This window comes from Amborella trichopoda, chromosome 3 (assembly GCF_054954075.1).
Source record: "Amborella trichopoda isolate Santa Cruz 75 chromosome 3, AtrichopodaSantaCruz75HAP2 v2.0, whole genome shotgun sequence".
In the NCBI taxonomy this organism is placed as follows: Eukaryota; Viridiplantae; Streptophyta; class Magnoliopsida; order Amborellales; family Amborellaceae; genus Amborella; species Amborella trichopoda.
In genome coordinates, this window is record NC_142338.1 from 28,726,237 (window position 1) to 28,745,299 (window position 19,063).

At 37.7% G+C, this 19,063-nt stretch overlaps 1 protein-coding gene across 28 annotated transcripts in view; it reads left to right on the top strand.

Annotated features, from left to right (window-relative positions):
- The first annotated feature begins 3,450 nt into the window (after positions 1-3,450).
- LOC18430625 (uncharacterized) overlaps positions 3,451-19,063 on the top strand; it is a 38,697-nt gene continuing 23,084 nt past the window's right edge. Inside the window, exons 1-9 of one of the 28 annotated variants that reach the window (XM_088862364.1) lie at positions 3,451-3,548; positions 3,758-3,830; positions 3,923-3,967; positions 4,395-4,480; positions 5,410-5,805; positions 6,662-6,802; positions 8,546-8,665; positions 8,850-8,945; positions 9,359-9,619. In XM_088862364.1, the coding sequence (XP_088718490.1) occupies positions 5,587-5,805; positions 6,662-6,802; positions 8,546-8,665; positions 8,850-8,945; positions 9,359-9,466 (684 nt within the window). In that variant the 5' untranslated portion in view covers positions 3,451-3,548; positions 3,758-3,830; positions 3,923-3,967; positions 4,395-4,480; positions 5,410-5,586 and the 3' untranslated portion in view covers positions 9,467-9,619. Of the gene's footprint in view, positions 3,549-3,599; positions 4,023-4,394; positions 4,481-5,409; positions 5,806-6,640; positions 6,837-8,545; positions 8,666-8,849; positions 8,946-9,358; positions 9,620-19,063 lie in introns of those variants that run through there. The other 27 variants (XM_088862356.1, XM_088862363.1, XM_088862355.1 and 24 more) reach the window with 27 other exon arrangements.

Consider the following 19,063-nt stretch of genomic DNA (forward strand, 5'->3'; position numbering starts at 1 on the left):
CACATGTACACGCTTCACCCTCATTGGTGAATCTCGAAACGGCTATCTATGTACATGTTATGTGACGATATAATGATTAGGTTTTAGCTCTGTCTCTAAATGCTATTCATCACATACAAGGGCCACACAATCCCTTGGCTTTCATCTGGGCATACTCCAACCTCATCAAGGGATAATCCACTAAACCCTTCTCGATAGATCTCTATGCTCCGGTATCTTGGGTTTTTTAAAACCTCGGCTGGCCTAGCTTGTCGAGCCTAGTCTGAATATCAGCAAATAACATTTGCCTAGTATGGTCCACAAAAGGACCATACTCCCACTGAGTTTATGTTTCACTATATAAAGTGCTCATACAAGCTCTCATAAGGCCTTTAAAGGTCACATAAACCCAACGGAAATTACATTCTATGTTTTGATTTATACACTTATTTTTTATATTTAAGTATTCCTATGATGTCATTATTGTTATTTACCCTATTTTAGACTATGAAATGACAATGGGGCTTGGAATAGGACTCTTAGTTTTTAGGTTTATCAAAAATTTCCTCGGTGTACCATATTCATCAAATAATTTCATAAAACCTAACACTTCGAAATTTTGTTGTTTTAATTTTTTGAGATATTTTCTTGTGAGTTCAACAAAACCGATTGGAATAGGTCGGAAACACCGAACATAGTGGTTCAATGGGTGACAACTTCCAAAACCAGCTCTGAGTTCCTAGTAGCTAATATTTACCTTTTTCCAAAGGGTTACGTAGGGTACTCATACATATGAGTATTTACGTAATGTACTTAAAATTTTTAGACGCTTAATAAATACCCTTACTCCACCATATAGTAACATTTTTGTCCATGGATATTTCAGGTAATTAAATAGAGGTAGAATTGAGCATTTATTATATATAGTGGAGAATGACATGACTGTGACTTCATCCACATGAAGCAATTACTTCTTAACCACTAATAAATGTCACTATTTTTTTATAGAGTTATCTACCATGTACCTGGTGATTAGAAAAATACCCTTATTAAATAAAAATTTTATTACAAAACTAGGGTGAGTGTCTAAAAATATTGAGTATATTAAAAAAATACTCATAATATTTTTCTAAATGATGTATGTATCCCAAAACGCATGAATAAAAAGACATGTAGCATTTATTAAAAGAAAATGGGAAACATTTATTTACAGCCGATGCTCTAAACAATCAAATTTGAGCCTACCTCAAAACTTTCACTAGAAGAGGTTGTTTTGATACCCAAATATCTTCAAATTGATCATCTTGACATCAAGATGCATGGACATGAAAAAAAAAATGGATTTCAAGCTTTGGAAATACTGTATTTTGTAATGCATTTTTAGACCATCAATTTTCAAGATTTTCTAGTTTTTATAGGTCTGTCGATCTACACTAGTTTTAAAGCTTTAAACTTTATAAATAAATATGAAACTAAAATTTAAGGCTATCACAAAGATTTTTAGTATTTAAACCATATTTCTCGATACTATTTGAATGTAGGCTCTAATTTGATTATTTAGAGCCTACGTTCCATACAAACCGCACCCAAAGAAAATTAGGTAAAATTAGGTGGTTGGCATTACCTACTTATCTTAAATCTTATTTCCCCGAGACATCTCCCACTCTTTTAAATTTTAAAGAGGTGAGAGGGATGCCAAAATTGAAAAGATCTCTTGCCTTATCAATATCCTATTTTACAAACGTGCAAACTTGTTATCTAACATTCTCAACATTAATCGAACCCTAAATTTTCTCATCAAACCCTGAGATTGCAATGGCAAAAAAATATAGTCATGTGGACCCACATAGAATTCGAGTGTCACAGCCGCTAGGTCCTATATCTTATTATAATATTTTTGACGTGAAATTAGGAGCGGCAATTGGCCGGTAGCTCCCGTTGGCCTTTTCACTCTTACCCTAAAAAAGGTGGGGCCTGGGTCAGATAATGTAACCCGAGGGCTGGGCATCTACGGCTTGATGGTAGTGTTGGGCCAGGTCAGGTCCCAGGCCAACTCGAATAGACCCAGCCTAGCCCAGATAGGGCTTGGGATGAACCTGGGCCAAAGCCTCTCTGATCCAGTCCATGCTTGGGGACTAGGGCTGACCTAGGACCAAGGATGGCCCCGCCCATGCCAGCCCTATGTGAAATATATGGGTCTCTAGAATGGGCATAGTTGTCGTACGTGTCCTCAAAAAAAAGAAATTCTTTTTCACTTTGTTTTTTATTAAAGTTTAAGTGGTCTTCTGGTTATTTGAAAAGCCACAGTGAACGTAAGGGACATTTTGGGCAACCATCTTGGATATTCTTGGAATGGCATCTTACGATTTATAAGGTAAATTTATGGAATAAAGTTTATTTTATTTTCAAAATATAAAAATAGTTGTGCAGTTTTTTGGGTTATTTGTCTCGATTTTCATGGCTCCACACACACTCTCTTTCTCTCAAGCTCTTTGGACATATTCTAAAATTCTCTCCCACCCCCATTTTTTTTTGGGGTGCATTAGTGGGAGAGGGCCCCTACTTTTAGTAGGAATTGAGCGCATGGGCTCCTAACTCTCTCTCTCAATATCTTTGGACATTCCCTTAGTAGGGAATTGAGCTCATGGGCTCTTAACTCTCTCTCTCAATCTCTTTGGACATTCTAAAATTCTCTCCTCACCTGTCTGTTTTTTGAGTGAGTTAGTGGGAAAAGGGCCCTATAACCATAATACTTTGGACATTCTAAAATTCTCTCCTCACCCGCTTGTTTTTTGAGTGAGTTAGTGGGGAAAAGGCCCTATAACCTTAATAAGAATTGAGCTTAGGATGAGTGAATTAGAGTTGAGCTTAGGATGAGTGAATTAGTGGGGAAAAGGCCCTATAACTTTAGTAGGAATTGAGTTTAGAATGTAGCATTGCAAATTGACTAACCAATTTTCCCTTATATTTAATTGTTCCGGGTTTCAATCCACTTCTCATAACGCACAATTTCCATCAATCCACGTCATTCCTTTGGAATACCAGCTAACTCTCTATTGGTTTTTTATCAAACCCTTCTTCTAATTTATATAATACTCTCTTTCTTTCCTCCATAATCTTCCCTCTTTATAAGAAGAACAGATTTTTTTCATGCCAACTTTCAATTGGAATGGGAATTTGTTGAGACCAACCGACCTTTGTGACATGAAAGTGACACTTATAAATATCCGATGTGAACCTCGACAGCTTCGATGTGACACAAAGTTATAGAAAAAGAAAGCAGCAGGTTTCCCATTTTAAAGAGATGAACACGAAAAAAAAACCGTCATTTAAGTCTACTATCTTCGTAAGTTCATCTCACGACTTTATATGGTCTCACAATTAATTTTATTAAAATAATGAATTGTCAAGTCATATAAGCAGTACATCACATAAAAGTGACACTTATAAAATATCCGATGTAAACCTCGACAGCTTGGATGTGACACAAAGTTAGAAAAAAAAAAGCCGGAGGTTTCCCATTTTAAAGAGATGAACACGAAAAGGTCTCCCATCTTAAAACTTTCTTCGTAAGTTCATCTCACGACTTTATATGGTCTCACAATTAATCTTATTAAAATAATGAATTGTCAAGTCATAAGCAGTACATCATGCCCTTTTCCCAATGCCGGGTCCTCTCTCTTGCTTCTTCTTTTCCGATTCAAATTCATGCTCACAGTTAAAAAAAAAGGAAATAAAAAAAGAATAGTAATGGTGGCATTCAAATTCATGCTTACAGTTAAAAACAGAAAATAAAAAAAGAATATTTATGGCGGCAGCTAAACATGAAGTTCTTTGGAGGGGAAACAGAGGTATGTGACCTACTTCACCGAAACCCAACCATCATTTATTAATGCGCCATCAATAACCCAAATTTTATATGGGTTTTCCTCTGGTATTACAGGGGACCTCTTTTATGTGTTTGCTTTTCTCCATCATCTTATATGTGGTGAGTTTCTCTCTCTAGTTTTATGTGTTTTCTTTTCTCCATCATCTTATTTGTGGTGAGTTTCTCTCTCTAAAGTTCTTAATTCTCAAGTGTTTGATTTATTTTTTGATGAGATTCTCTCTTTAGAGTTTTAACTTTCTCTTCTTAGGTTATATATTTATTTATTTATTTATTGTCAGTTCCTCTGTTTTTCATTGGAAAGTAGTAGTTGTTGTTATGCTTATAGTTGTTGTCGTTATTGTTGTTGTGTTTTTGCTTATGTTCATGCAATATGCCTGTGGTTGGTTTCTCTCTCTAGATTTTGTAGTTTTCTTTTCAAGAGAGGAGTTTAATTTGTAGTTAAATTCCCATGCAATTTCCTTTGGTCTGGTGGGTCTTTTTGTTTTACCGTGGTATTTTGTTAGCTAAGTGTCCCAGAAATTTGCAGCTGACTTTGATATAATCAACTTGAACTTGACAAAGATCATGCAATGGAGTTGCAAGGACAGTATTCCTGCCATATAATATGTTGGGGTATTTTCTGCTCTTTGTTTTCTCTGATCATAGGTTATTTTTAAGTACAAATTTGAATTTTTTGGGACAGTTAATTCCAAAATTGAGAAATATGAGGAGCAAAATTAGGAGTGCTTCTTCTGTTCAGTTTTGTATTCAGAGATGACCTTACTTTCAATGATGAATGAAAATTATATTTCATTTTAAATCAAAGTTTCTTTACTGGTTCTGTTTATTATTTTTGGTGTGGGCAAGCCAGGTTTCAAACCTTGGGCCTATTTCATCCCTTATGCTTCAATGACTTAGCCAAGGGGCCTATTCCAACAGTGGGTGATGTGAATCTTCTGTGTCCTTGTTATAATTGCATCCAAGAATGCATAAAATTAATAGTAGCATGCTTGGTTGTGCTAGTTATAGAGGAGTTTATTATGGATACTATCTTACAGGTGTTTCTCTATGATTCTAGTTGGATTCTTAGTTTCTATATTGGTATTCCATAGCTTAAAAATTACAAGAACTGATATCTAATTTATTGTTTTGCATGTGTAGTTCTGAGTTCATTTTAGCAGATATTTTATTCTTTTGGGTGATTAGCTTGCGGCAGATTAATTTTGTTGGAATTGTTTCTATTTGTATTTTTATCTCTTTCATAAATTTGTTTGCAACAAAAGCTATGGGTTGCAAACAATTGAAGGCCAAATTGTCCTGATATCTGATTCCAGTGATGCTTTTATGATCAAAGCAAAAATAGAAAATGATCAGGATAAAGGGGGATGTATTAGAGGTCACATTCTTTTTGTTTAATCTCTTAAAGTTCTTATGTTTTCAATATTTGAATTTCATGAATCATCTGAAGATATATGTTGCTATTATTTCTTTTCATTAAGAGGTATCTATAAAAAGTATAGAGAAAACATGGTTATTCAGTTCGTATCTTATTTAATGTGCAGTGGAGCAAAATCAAGCTGTTGGAAGTCAAAATTGAGAAAAAGTAGAAAGCTGGATCAGATAAAGAAATTCAGGCCTTTTTTCGACTGAGTATATTTGAATTAATGGTGGAGGAAACTCAAACTCGTTCCCAATTTCTGTATCATTAAAGCCCATAGATTAGAGAGGAGGAGGGAGAAATGGAAGATAACATTGTGGTCTGGGTTCTATTTGGAGTAATTTCTTGGAGTGCAGTTTTTATCCTAGTCAGGAGTGTCCTGCCAAAACGTTCCTTTGACTTCTGCAATCGCCTTGTCTCAACAGTCCATGTTTTTCTAGCAGTTATTTTATCCTGTCTTAGCGTTCAAGATTGGAGGTGCCCTTTGTGTCCTTTGGTGTCACCTCCTACTACCTCACAGGTATATCTTTTTTGTTTTCTTCGATGAATGTTAGTTCTTGAGTGAGAGTTAGTGTGATTATCCCACAATTTAGTTCTTATAATAGTCTCTTGTCTCTCTTCTAAGGGCAGTAACCAGGCTGTCTTGCTTGCTTTCAAATTGGAGTTTTGTTTCTAACTGAAGAGTTATTGAAAAAATGGAGCCCCCCTTTCTTCGTAAATTTATGATGTCTTATGGGTGTGTCTCCTTTTCCTTTGTTTAGTTCATATTGAGTGCTATATATGCTGTTTTCAGACTGTTTTTTAAGGGGATTGAATTTTATTGAACACTTGTTTATAAATTTGATTTTGGACTATTTTGTTAACAGGTAGAACTTAATAGCAAATGACGTCATTTATTCAAATTGGATTGTCGAACATGCAACACTAGTAATCAATTCTTCCGAGCCATATAAGCATTATTAGCGTGGTATATTAAATAATTCTACAGAAATATTATGTAGATAAGGGGCAGTTCCAGGAGCCGATACTACGTATTATTTCACAAATGGCTGTGGAAAAGTGGGGGTTTTCCTGTTTTGACTGATTATATACATAATTGCTGAGCATGAGATGTTATCTCCAAGTAAGCTTATCAATTTCTTGGATTTTTTGAGTTATGTCCTTGAAGAATCCCAAATTCACTATAGTGTGTGTAGTGTGTATGCCAGTGTTTAATATCATTTTCTTTTACTTTTGTAAGCCATGGTTATCAAAATTTCAAAATTCCTGTTTGTCTTGGAAATCAACTTAGAGATATAAACTCTCTCTAGTTCTACTTGTATTCACGGAGCACTTTGGCCATTATTTTAATATAGGTGGTTCTCGAAATTTTGCAGAAGCGTGCAATGGCTGTGACCCTCTCTTATTTGATATACGATTTCATTTGTTGCCTCTTTGATACTCAAATCAGCATTGATAATTTGATCCATCATATTGTCAGTATCATTGGCCTTGGTGCTGCCCTTGTATATAGAATGGTAAGCATGCTCTTACATATCACATACATACATGGTAAGCATTCTCTTACATATCACATACATACATATAGTCACAAAAATATATGAATGGATAGTTTGACATGCATATTTGTAGTTATATACACATGCATATGCATGTTATTTAATCACTCATATGATACTGTGATGTGTTACCTGACGAGTTGTCAAAAATTAATTGCAGTGGGTCTTTTAATCAATTTGATGTACAAAAAGAATACACCACCCAAACAGCATAGTTAGCTTTTATAGCATGGTATCATGTTTTTAAATAGCAATGTTTAGAAACAGTGTCATGGTAGTTGTCATGTTTATCTACCTTATACAACAGTGTTAGAAAACACAAACTTGGGTCTGAACTCAAAAGGATCATGAGTCTGAAGTCATGTCTGACGGACTCAGCTGAGTCTCTTAGTTACTTGACAAGTCTGTCCAAAAAACAAATAAATAAAGTAGTGGAAACTGCGCAAATTCGGCTTGATCCCACGTGTAATCCTGAGCTCAGAACCCTGACTAGCCTGAATGACTTAAGCAGGTTCCTAGTGGACTCACCTGAGTTTTCAAGGACTAATTTATACTTTATAGAAATGTGTATATCCCTTGAATTCTGTTAATTGATTGAAATGATTGGAAATATTTATGAGCTTGAAGTAGTCTTCTATCTATTATACCTCTTGATATGGACAAGTATGCCTTCAGAATATAGGCCAAACAATTAGTCTGACATCATTAATACATCTACATACATCCCAATGGATTACACTGCACTAACATCACGGCCTTAGTTTGTTCAATGAACTTAAAATGAAATTTGAAGGGAGATTTCTTTTAGCGAGATTGTAGGGTGGCATATTGACGAGCTTGCGTACATTGTGCCGCCTCTCATGTTTCTTTTGAGATTTTGGACCGTTTCAATGAGGAGCGTGCTAGATTGATCATTTGGAGGTACTTCATACCCACCGTGTTTCTTGTGCAATCAGTGGAACTGTATACTAATCTTTGTGTTTATGTTGTTTAGAATTTTTTTACCAATTGACAGGGAAGTCATTCTAGAATTTCATTTTGTACGCTTTGGAATTTCCATTGATGATAAAAACATAGAAAATGATTACATTATAGAGGATGGTTTACAAAAGGAGTAGATAGTCTCAAGCGTCTAATCCATCTCTAGCAATGTTGGACTAGTTTTCTCCTCTCCAATCTTCTGTTAAGGGGCTTGTTTAGAATTCTTTTGGGGAAATTTATGTTTTCTCTCCTATGAATTAGTAGGATTAAAGAAATTCTTTCAAGTTTCTGTTTAGCTACTAATCATGGTCTGAGTTCCTCGGGAAACAGGACAATCAACAACTGTGATTCATTTGTGGAACAGATGAACAAATGTACGCAAGGGCTCAGTAGATACATGTATGCTAGGGCTCAGTAGTACATGATGTATGCATTTGTGTGTACAATCTGTATGTACGTACATATGTATGTACATTTAAGAAAGTTTCTAATATGTGTAGATCGTTTCCGTAGGAGTTCAAAGGTTTGCTTGTTTACATGCAAGCTCTAAAACATGGTCTGTTGACTTCTGTAATATTTGCTGTCCAATAAACCAAATATAGCACTTCATTGTGAAACCTCTCGATTCCCGAGTACATACAGCATGTGCATGCATGCATGGATGCACACAATGCTCATCATTTTATTGTGGAATTTAATATGATATCGGCTTGTATGCAGTGTGGCTTAGTGATGGTGACCACATTGTGTTTAACAGAGATGTCTAGCCCTTTCTTGCATTTGAGGGAGATTCTTAAGGAACTTGGTTACAGGGATACAAATCTAAATTTTTCTGCTGATGTGAGTCACAAAGGCTATTCCTTTCTCCAGAAAAATAGTACTCTTTTTACTATTGTTGACTTCTTGTTCAATAAAATGTCTGTGATTTTTCTCTCTGAATATTGGATACAGAGGCTCCAGTGTATGCAAAACACAAGTTATTGTACAGAGTTTGATGGGTATATTTATACATTTTTTCATGCAGCTTTCATTTGCGGTTATCTTCACATTTGGTAGAATTGTCCTGGGGCCGTTTGTTCCCTATGTTACACTGACAACGGATAACCCACTGCTCATTAAGGTAAGCACTACTGGTTTTCAGGAATCAATAAATTGAAATGTATGGAACTTATGCGTGTATATATATATATATATATATATATATATATATATATATATATATATATATATATATATATAGTTTCTTAATATATGCATGATCTAAATATGCATGTACATACATATATGCGTGCACAAACATGTACATTATCTATATGTGTATATGAAACTACCATGTGTGTATGTGGATAAGTGCATGTCCCCTTAGAAGGGATTCATTTCTTGTTAATCTGTCCAATTGTGAAATATTGTTTTTTCTTTCACAATTTATATTAGGGGAATTCGAATGTCGATGTTTACGTGTTATGGAAGTTTTCATGTTGCACAAAACCACTTACATTACAAATGATGAAAAGGACTTGCACCCTTTTGCAGGCAATGTCATTGAGCTTGCAGATGGTGTGTGTGTTCTGGTTCTATAAGATAGCAAGGATGGTTAGATACAAAGTGGCGAAGAGAAAAACTTCTACTAAAATGGCCTGATACCTCCCTCCCTCCCTCTCTCTCTCTCTCTCTCTCTCTCTCTCTCTCTCTCTCTCTCTCTCTCATCTTGTGCTTTCTTAAATTATCAATTTGAGTGTCCAACATTTCATTCTAAATTCTTAATAAAGGAAGATGCCAAGTATGTTTGGGGTAGGTAGAGGCTGGAATTGGAAATCCATGTTATATTAATGATATCTGGTAAAAGAAAAATGAAAACTTTGGGCATTATGAGAAGGGCTCAGGTGTTTGGAGTTGGAGTAAATGTGGGTTATTTCAAGAACTACCATGTTTTCATGGTAGGAGGATAAGAGACATGTGATCTGATAGCAGGAAAAGGAAAAGAAATTGGATCCAAAATCATAACAAAAATTATATGCTCTCACTGAACATATCAGATATTCACTCCCTCTGGAAAAATCTTGTGTAGCAGAGTATCTCTAGGACTTTCAAAATTTGGTGATGCAACCTCAATTTAGGTGGCTATTTCCTGTGCACTGTAGAAATTATCATCCGAGCCTTAACCGAACTATTTGTGCTCAAGGAAAATAACATCAGCCAGTGAAGAAAGATGGTTGAGTTATGATACTGTGGAGATCTAAGCATTTGGGAACTTAAAATTTATGTTTTCTTTTCTGTTAGATACCCATTTGGTGATAATAAATTGGAAGTCAAATTTTTTGCGTCGGATGAATTTTCTTAAGTAAACCTGTTTATCTGACAAAATAAGTGTATAGTTTACTCTGTGCGGGGAAACAGGCAAGAAAACTGAAGTACCGACCGCTATTATAGTGAAGGCATAATGGGCATTTGGGTTGTACTTAATAGCGGTTAAGGAAAATTGCATCCCAAATAATTATGTAGAAAGAAATAGACAAATATGAAATTCGAAGTACAGTAATTGAGGAAGAAGGCAAATGATAGCAATTAAATATCTAGTTATATATTAAACGAGGTGGTCACTCTCTCCTTATATGTATCCCTTTCTCTCTTCTCAAAATCTTTATTGGAAAATTATGTGGGCGGAAAATTATGTGGGTAAAAAGGGGGCAAGAGTGAACGACATTGGTCTTTGGTGTTTTTGGGCAAGCAGGATTCTTTCGCAAGATGATAGTAGCCTCCTTTTGATATTATAAACTATCAAAGGTTTAAAAAATGGATTGTGCCCGTCGGACACCTCAAAAATCAATCAGGATCGGTGAATTTGTGATTTAGATTGAGAATTGGTTGAATCGATCGGATTCGGCCTTAAAAAAATCAAAAATATATATTAAAAATCATTACAAATGTTGTTTTTTAGGGATCCAATAAGAAATGTTGGTGTTAAATTAATAAATTTCATTTTTTACATCAATATGAGAGTATTGAGATGTTTCTTCTTTGTATGAACTACTTTTAGCCATTAAATTTACATCACATAAAAGAAGAAGCATAAAGTTATCATGGATAAAGTATATAATTATACATGGACTACAATAAAGCATACAATTTGTAAAATACGATCTAAAACAAAAATAAAAGACTATTGTTTTTCATCTTGATCATGTTGATGCTATTCATTGAATTCGTGTGACAATTTATTGACTTGATCTCAGAACAACTCATCAAAATTAGTAGTTACCTGATTATATCCAAATTCCTGAGTGTTAGTGTTTTGTTGCGTTCCTAATTCAAAATCCTCGAAGCTTGTCCATCCTTTATGCTTATCTACACTGTCATGCTCGCCTTTAACTGCTTGTTGTTAGGATTCGGTATGTGAATAATTTGGTTGGGATAGGGTGGCTTCAGAATCATCATCACTAGGGGTGGCAATAGGTCGGCTATGGCTCGGGTCCGACTAGACCCGGATCCAGACCCGAATGTATTCGAGTCTAGGTTTTAGACTCAGACTAGACCCGTCGGGTCCAAAAGTTGGACCCATACCCGTACTCGTTGGGTCTCGGGTCTAGCTCGTCGGGTCCCAGGTTTGGTCGGGTCCATTGTCACCCTCATTATGTGCTTCTTTTTTTGTAGTCTACAATGGTAAACAACCAGTGTTCGCAAAACCGGCCGATCTAATCGGTAACCGCCTGATTAGATCGTAACCGGCTAGTGGCCGGTTTCGGTTTTGGACAGTTTTGGTGATCAACTGATATTTTAAACTTTACATACAATGCTACTTCAAGTTTATATTAGATATATTATAATGTTTTATTGGTTAACTTCAATGGTTAAGTTGCATGTGAATTATGGTTCGAATCCCAACGTTGTGTTTTTTTCTCGTTTTTTCTTTTAAGAGTTCAAATTCATTTCGTCATTGATTCAAACAAATTAGGAATCGAACTTGAAACAAGTCCTTTATTATTAGACCCACTAACAAATACACCATTTACTACTAGTTGACAAAAAGAAGGGCCTATATTATATGGGTGTGGTTTGTATAGAGCTTAGGCTCTAAACAATCAAATTAAAGCCTAACCTTCAAATAGTGTTAAGAATATGGTTTCAATATCGAAAATCTTTTTGGTAGCCTTGAATATATTTTCATCTTTATTTATAAATTTTAAAGCTTAAAAAATAATGTAGATCAAGAGATCTATGAAAACTTGAAAATCTTGAAATTTGACGGTCCAAAAGTGCTTTACAAAATACACTATTTCTAAAACTTGAAATCCATTTTTTTATCATGTCCATGCATCTTGATATCAAGATAATGAATTTGAGGATATTTGGGCATCAAAATAATATCTTCTAGTAAACGTTTTGAGGTAGGCTCGAATTTGATTGTTTAGAGCCTCAGCTCTATCTAACCTTTTCCCACATTATATATAACTTAAGTTTTTCTTCATTTTCTTTAAAAAAAAGAGTTGGTCAACTCAATTTTTTTAACACTAAGTTAATATTCTTTACATTATGGTAAATAATATTTTTTTTTTGGTCAATGATACTTTTATATTTTCCCATCTTTTTCAAAAAATTTTAAAAATACCCCTATGCACAAATCGATTCGTTAAAATCCATTTTTTTCATAATTTTCAACTTCATTTGAGTGTGTTTTGTTTTAATCACTTTCTTTATATGCTTTTTATATTTTAATGGATTTTTTTTTGTATCTTTTTTATTTTTTTAACACTTTTTTGATTGTACGGGACTTGCCCGGTTAGAGCGGTTGAATCGGCCGGTTTACCGGTTAGGTCGGTTAAATCGCTTTCGGGCCCATGTCCAGTTAATCGTTCCGGTTCGATTTTGCGAACATTGTAAACAACATAGAACTAATTTTTGAGAGGTCGGTGATGTGAGAGAGAGAGAGAGAGAGAGAGAGAGAGAGAGAGAGAGAGAGAGAGAGAGAGAGAGAGAGAGAGAGAGAGAGAGAGAGAGAGAGAGAGCTATGTCTCCAAGAAATTGACAGAGGGAGAATTGCAGAGAAGGAGGATAGCGCCTTTTGGGAAACTAGAGGAAGACAAAAAGTAGTGAGACGATTTTAGGGTTGGGGCTTTGGCCTTTAGGTAAACTAAAACTTCAGATTTGGGTACCTGCTGGGTCGAGTATAGCAGGACTTGTACTTGGACCCAGGATTCTCCGAGTATCCTTTATTGGACCTGGACCCTACCCGCAGTTCCAAAACTTTGACCCATACCCGAACCCATGTCAGTTATACCCGGCGGGTATGGGTTGGGTTCGGGTCCATTGCCACCGCTAATCATCTCTCTCTTTGCCACTCCTAATCATCTCTCTCATTTTCCCTTATACCCCCTTCTTACTCTCCCTCATTAAGTGCAACAACACCGACATCTCTGATGAATTATGGATATGTTGGCCTGTTGCTTCATTTTCATGCTACTCATCACCTTTTTCATCATCTTCCTCACTGATAGTCTTAAGGAATGCTTTCTTGCGCAACATTGACTCCTCTTCTCTATTACCCATTGTTATGTTGTGTCTATAACAAATACTGTATCTAATTCTATTGGCTTGTAGTCTTCATGCTTCTTTCTTATTTGTCGCTATTGGAAGTTCAAGTTGTAATGAACGTAGATTAGCTTATGGAGCCTCTTCGAAGCGAGTCGATTCCTCTTAGTAGTGTGCAACCAATGAAATGTATTCTAGTTTCGCTCACACCCAGTAGCCGAACATGTCTAGGATAACACCTTGATTGCTATCCTCCTTAGGTGAGGTGCATTACTACCATATATCTCTTATCATTGAGCTGAATTAAAATGCAAAAAGCATTGTAAGGCCAAGAACATTTCATAAGATTAAAGATATGAAAGAACAACATATTAGTTAGGGGTTAACCTGAATCCATCTTATTTTGAGAATTCTTACCATGTTTAGTTTCGAGGGATCCTATAGCATCCATATACATAAAAAGCTAAAAAAATAATTTGTTTTAGTACATTAGTTATTTTTGACAAATATAACAATTCAATGAAGTTTTTACCCAAACATTAACTCTTACCTCTTATATTGCCGCTACCTGATTACAATGGCTTCTCTTCAGCCTGCCAATAATGTATCGGACCCCTTCCATAATATTGTTGGGATGTTCAGGAGTCAAATAGAAAAAATTTGGGTTGAACTAGAAACCTAGAAAATACATAGATGGAGAAATGTCACTTAAATACACATTAAATAGAAAAATTGGAATTAAACATTCTAGGGATATAAATATATATGTACCTACATAGTGAACTAGGTGGCCCAATTTGGTGTCCCACCTTCTTTCTATAATCTCGATCATTTTAGTAGTAAAAGTACACTTCTCCCCAATAGCAGATTTGGCCCTCTCAATCCCTTCGTAAAGGATGTTCATGATAGCTTTATTGTCAGCATGCAACATTCTTGACACTGTAACCGAAGGGGCAGTGGCCTCTACAACACTGGAACAACGAGGCAAAAACCTCCTATTTGTGACTATGCCCTCCACTTTTAGCCTTCTGGACTTCTAGATGATGTCTTTTGACCACTCTTTGCTGGTAAACAATCTCTTCAATGCAACTTGGGATTCCCGAATAGAGTCCACAGCCAAGTAATCTATTGCAAAGCGGATTATGGCAGGCTTGATTATCTCTTTTTTCTTATATTGTTGTTTGAACAAAAAATAAAATTTTAGAGTGGTTATATATAAATTTTGTCACAGACCTCATTGCCTCTAGAGTCTCCTTCACAATTGGAATCAATTTCCTCTAACATAAGATCGATGTTGTGTGTAACACATGTGGTCCATACTAGATGCTTCCTTTTATTTTATCAACTTACCGCCCGCAGAAACATAAGCCTTCGTATGGGACTACATGCCTATCACTCACCTCCTCCACTATATCTGGTCATATACTTGTACCGGGAACTTTGCATCATTTTTCATCCTTGAGACGTCTTTGCTAGACAAGAAGGTTGTACCTTTTAGGCAATAGGCCAAGAAGTTAAGATATTCCTTTTGGCTAACTTTATTCCACCAACCATCACTCATGAGAGTAATGCTTGTTCTTAGCCAACTTTGCTTATGTTCTTCAATGAACTTCTTAATGTCCTTTACCTCATCGGCCTCGGGGCTTTACCCCGGCCCGACATTCTAGATTGCATTGATCATAGGTGAGAAATACGGGATATTAGTTGCATCAAAGGGGATTTCTTTACCATAGAATCATTTACCAATATATCTGCCCATCAAGTTCCCACCATGCCTCTGTGAGTCATCTGTTATGACTTGGACTTTGAGAGGAATGGGTCTATGTGACCATGACCTGCAATACTAGTACTCCTAGATAAGTCAAGAGCAGTTTCCTCACATATGGCGTCTCTGTATACATATTTCCACCAACCCTCCATACATGTTCGAGTTGGGCCCGCCATGCATGCCCATGCCATAATCACCAAACATCCCAAACCGCTTTCTCCAGGATACATTTCATGCAAGGTTATTCTTGTAGCCATCTCAAAGTCATGAGTATATTACTCTTTTAAATCCATCCCACTCGATGGCGTATATAAGCCAGCTATCTCATCATTTATCATCTGCTTTGCGGCTTTGTTCTCTAGCGAGGGGAACATGCCAAAAAGGGGAAGAGAGGGCTCAATGAAATTTTTTGGCGGTCACAGGAGTTTTTCGATGAGCAAAACAAGTTTTCCAGTGGGAGGGGCTAAACAGTTGCATGCAAAAGGGGGTAACTGAAATGTCACAGTCTGCACGCGCAAACTGTGACACGCGTCAGGTTGTGTAGGGCTGTATTGACGAAAGGTGGTGTGCTAAAAAATCGAGGCATCAGGCTGACGTGTGTGACAGAGAGAGGCGTGGCGACAACAGACTGTCAACGTGCTCGGTGGCTAGGCTTTTAGCGTGCTCGTTCGTTTGAGTGAAGGACGCGCATGACGGGCTGCACACGGCAGTCCATCTTGATTGACGCGCTCGACGGCATGATTATAAGAGTTGCACTCGGCAGTCTGGACAGACATGCCAGTTAGAATGCGCGTATGGCAGCGGGCGTTCAACGCCAATTTAACGCGCCCGACGGCTTGAACAATCATTCAAAGGGACAAGTGTTCATGCCAGATGCTCGGGTTTTCTGAGAACATTCATTTAGTGAAGAATCTTCCAAGGGCCGAGGAGTTAGGGATCGACAACTTCGTTGGTGACAGCTTAGTTAGGGGGGGATCCTATCTGGCTCACAAAGTCTTCGTGTAAGCCGCAATGACCTTTGAGCGTCACTTTTATTAGCGAACCAGTACACTTCGAGGTTCGCGAGAATGATGATGGCACAACTTCAGTTGAAGAGGGGGTCGCTATTCTCCATTTCTCTCTAGTGAAGACCTTCCTACTCTTGGGAAGAGCATGGTCAAGACGAAGGGGTTGGTGTGGTCCCCTGCTAGGCTCCGAGTGCAGGGGGAGCACTAGTTCTTGAGGGAATACACCTCCTGGACTCTTAACGTGCTGCAAATACACCCTCAAGATCTATGTAGAGTGATAGCCATGGGTGGAGGACGGGTGGTTTGGTGATCGCGGCTGGCCGTTGGAGCTCAGCGCTTTGGTGGATGTTTTTATTTTCAATTGTATGTTTTGAATGACAATAGCCATATAGTGCTTGTCTGTTTTGAATTCATGTAAATGTTATTGGGCCTTTGAAGCCTTGGACATATTTGTAATACCTTTGGATCTCTTATATATATGCATGTGTATATATATATATATATATATATATATATATAGTCCGAAACTTGGTTGTCCGGTTTTTGTGTTGGCAGTTGTGTGATTGGAGTTTTGTGTTTATTTCGTGGTTAGCTTTGATTCCTTCTTCTTACAGCGTCGAGCGTAGTCTCACTTGAGAGGCATTTGCTACCTTTGGTCGCAGTCCGCATCCTGTTGCTCTCCTAAAAGTACAGTAGGATAGTAAGGGGGTGGGGTCGTGACAATTTATGGTATCAGAGTAGCTAGGATAGGATTCTTGGCCTAAGGAGTCTTAAAAGTGTCCTTAGGGTGGTTTTGAATAGGCTAGTAACTTGGTATTTCTGTATTAGGTCAAATATTGCAAGGACTCGTGCCAACAATTCGAGCTCGAGTAATGGGAACACAGAGGCCTTCGGGGAATTCTTCAAGACGCTTGAGGCCATGACTCAAATCCATGACTCAAATGATGAGGGACTTTATGCCAGCCACAACTGCTTCTGCCCTAGACCAGGCAGATATTGGATTGATTGAGAGGTTAAGGAGACTTGTGCCCCCAACATTCTCGAGACATGGACGATTAGAAAGGGCTGAAAGATGAAAGAGTCAAGTAGAGAATTTTTTTGAAGTTTTGCATTGCTCTAATGAGTCGAAAGTTAGGTTGGGCATCTTTATACTGGAAGGGGACATTGCGCATTGGTGCAGCTTGGTGAAGCAGTCATGGGTGGAGATAGGGACTGCGGCCACGTGGGAGAACTTCTTAGTGGGATTTGATGAGAAGTATTTTCCCGATTTTGTCCGACAGAGGAAAAAAATGGAATTTATTGAGCTGCAACAAGGGCGACTGTCAGTAGAACAATATGCTACCAAATTTGCAGAGCTCTCTCGATATGCCCCCCATGTCATCAACATAGAGGCGCGTAAGGCGAGTAAGTTTGAGAGGGCCCTCAGGCCAGATATCTGAGGAAGGGTAATGTCAGCCAACCTTAAGGTGTTCTCCCCGTTGGTGGACATAGCCTTGAAGATTGAGAAAGATTGTGAGGAGTTCCGGTTGAGGACGGAAGGGAGAGGAAGGTCTGTGCCGTCGGGAGGTTTTGGGAGGAAGACTCGGCCGCCTCCTATGAAAGACTTTAGGGGGAAGGCCTAATTAGGGTAACAAGAAAACCCAAAAGACCTTTCCGGGCGATGTGAGGGATAACCGGCGCCTGGCCTGCTCATATTGTGGATTAAACAACCACTTTGCAGCTGAGTGTTACAAGAAGTCGGGCACGTGCTATGGATGCGGCATGCTTGACCACCTGATCAAGAACTACCCTGTGGCGAAGCATAAGGACAGACTGAAGACTCAGGGTCGGGTGTTTACTCTTATGGAGCAGGAGGCGAAGGCGTCTACCTCAATGATTTGAGGTGAGCTCTCTGTTTGTGGTAGAGAGGCTTGAATTTTGATTGACCCTAGTTCATCTCATTCTTTTGTTGCACCTCATTTTGCATGTCATATAAATTTCGAACCTTCACTTCTTGACTGTACTTTAGTAGTGTGCACACTTGTGGGGTTTTGCTAGAGGGGTGTGTCCTGCCTATAGACCTGATACTTTTAGATATTCAAGATTTTGATGTTATTTTGGGCATGGACTGGTTCTCTACACACCATGCCACTGTTGACTATTATAATAAAACTGTGACTCTTAAACGCTCTAACCTGAGCTGCACTTTTTTAGTCTCAAGGATGCTCCCCGTCCACATTTTATTTCAGCCCTTCGGGCTTACCGTCATTTGGCCAAAGAATGTGTCAGATACTTAGCCTATGTGATAGAAATCCGGGATGTCCAGTCAAAGTTAGAAGGGATATCAGTGGTAAGAGAATACTCAAATGTTTTTCCGGAAGAGTTGTCCTCTTTGCCTCTAGTAAGGAAGATATAGTTTGAGATAGATGTGGTCTTGGTACTGCTCCTATCTCTAAAGCCCCATATAGGATGGCCCTATGAGAATTGAAGGAGCTGAAAAAGCAATTACAGGAATTGTTAGAAAAAGGGTTCATCCGACCCAGTGTGTCGCCTTGAGGTGCACCGGTTCTTTTTGTGAAGAAGAAGGATGGGTCCATGAGACATTGCATAGACTATAGGGAGTTGAATCAAGTAACAGTGAAGAACAAGTAACCCCTGCCTAGGATTGATGACCTCTTTGATCAGTTTAAAGGGGCCCAAGTGTTCTCTAAGATTGATTTATGAATGGGTTATCATCAATTGAGGGTCTGGGAGGGAGATGTCCCCAAGACCACATTTAGAACCCGATATAACCACCATGAGTTTTAGTAATGCCATTCGGATTGACTAATGCCCCAATTGTTTTCATGGACATGATGAATAGAATTTTCAAATCATTTCTAGATGATTTTGTTGTGGTCTTTATTGATGATATTTTGGTGTATTCGACGAGCCTTGAGGAGCATGAGTAGCATCTGA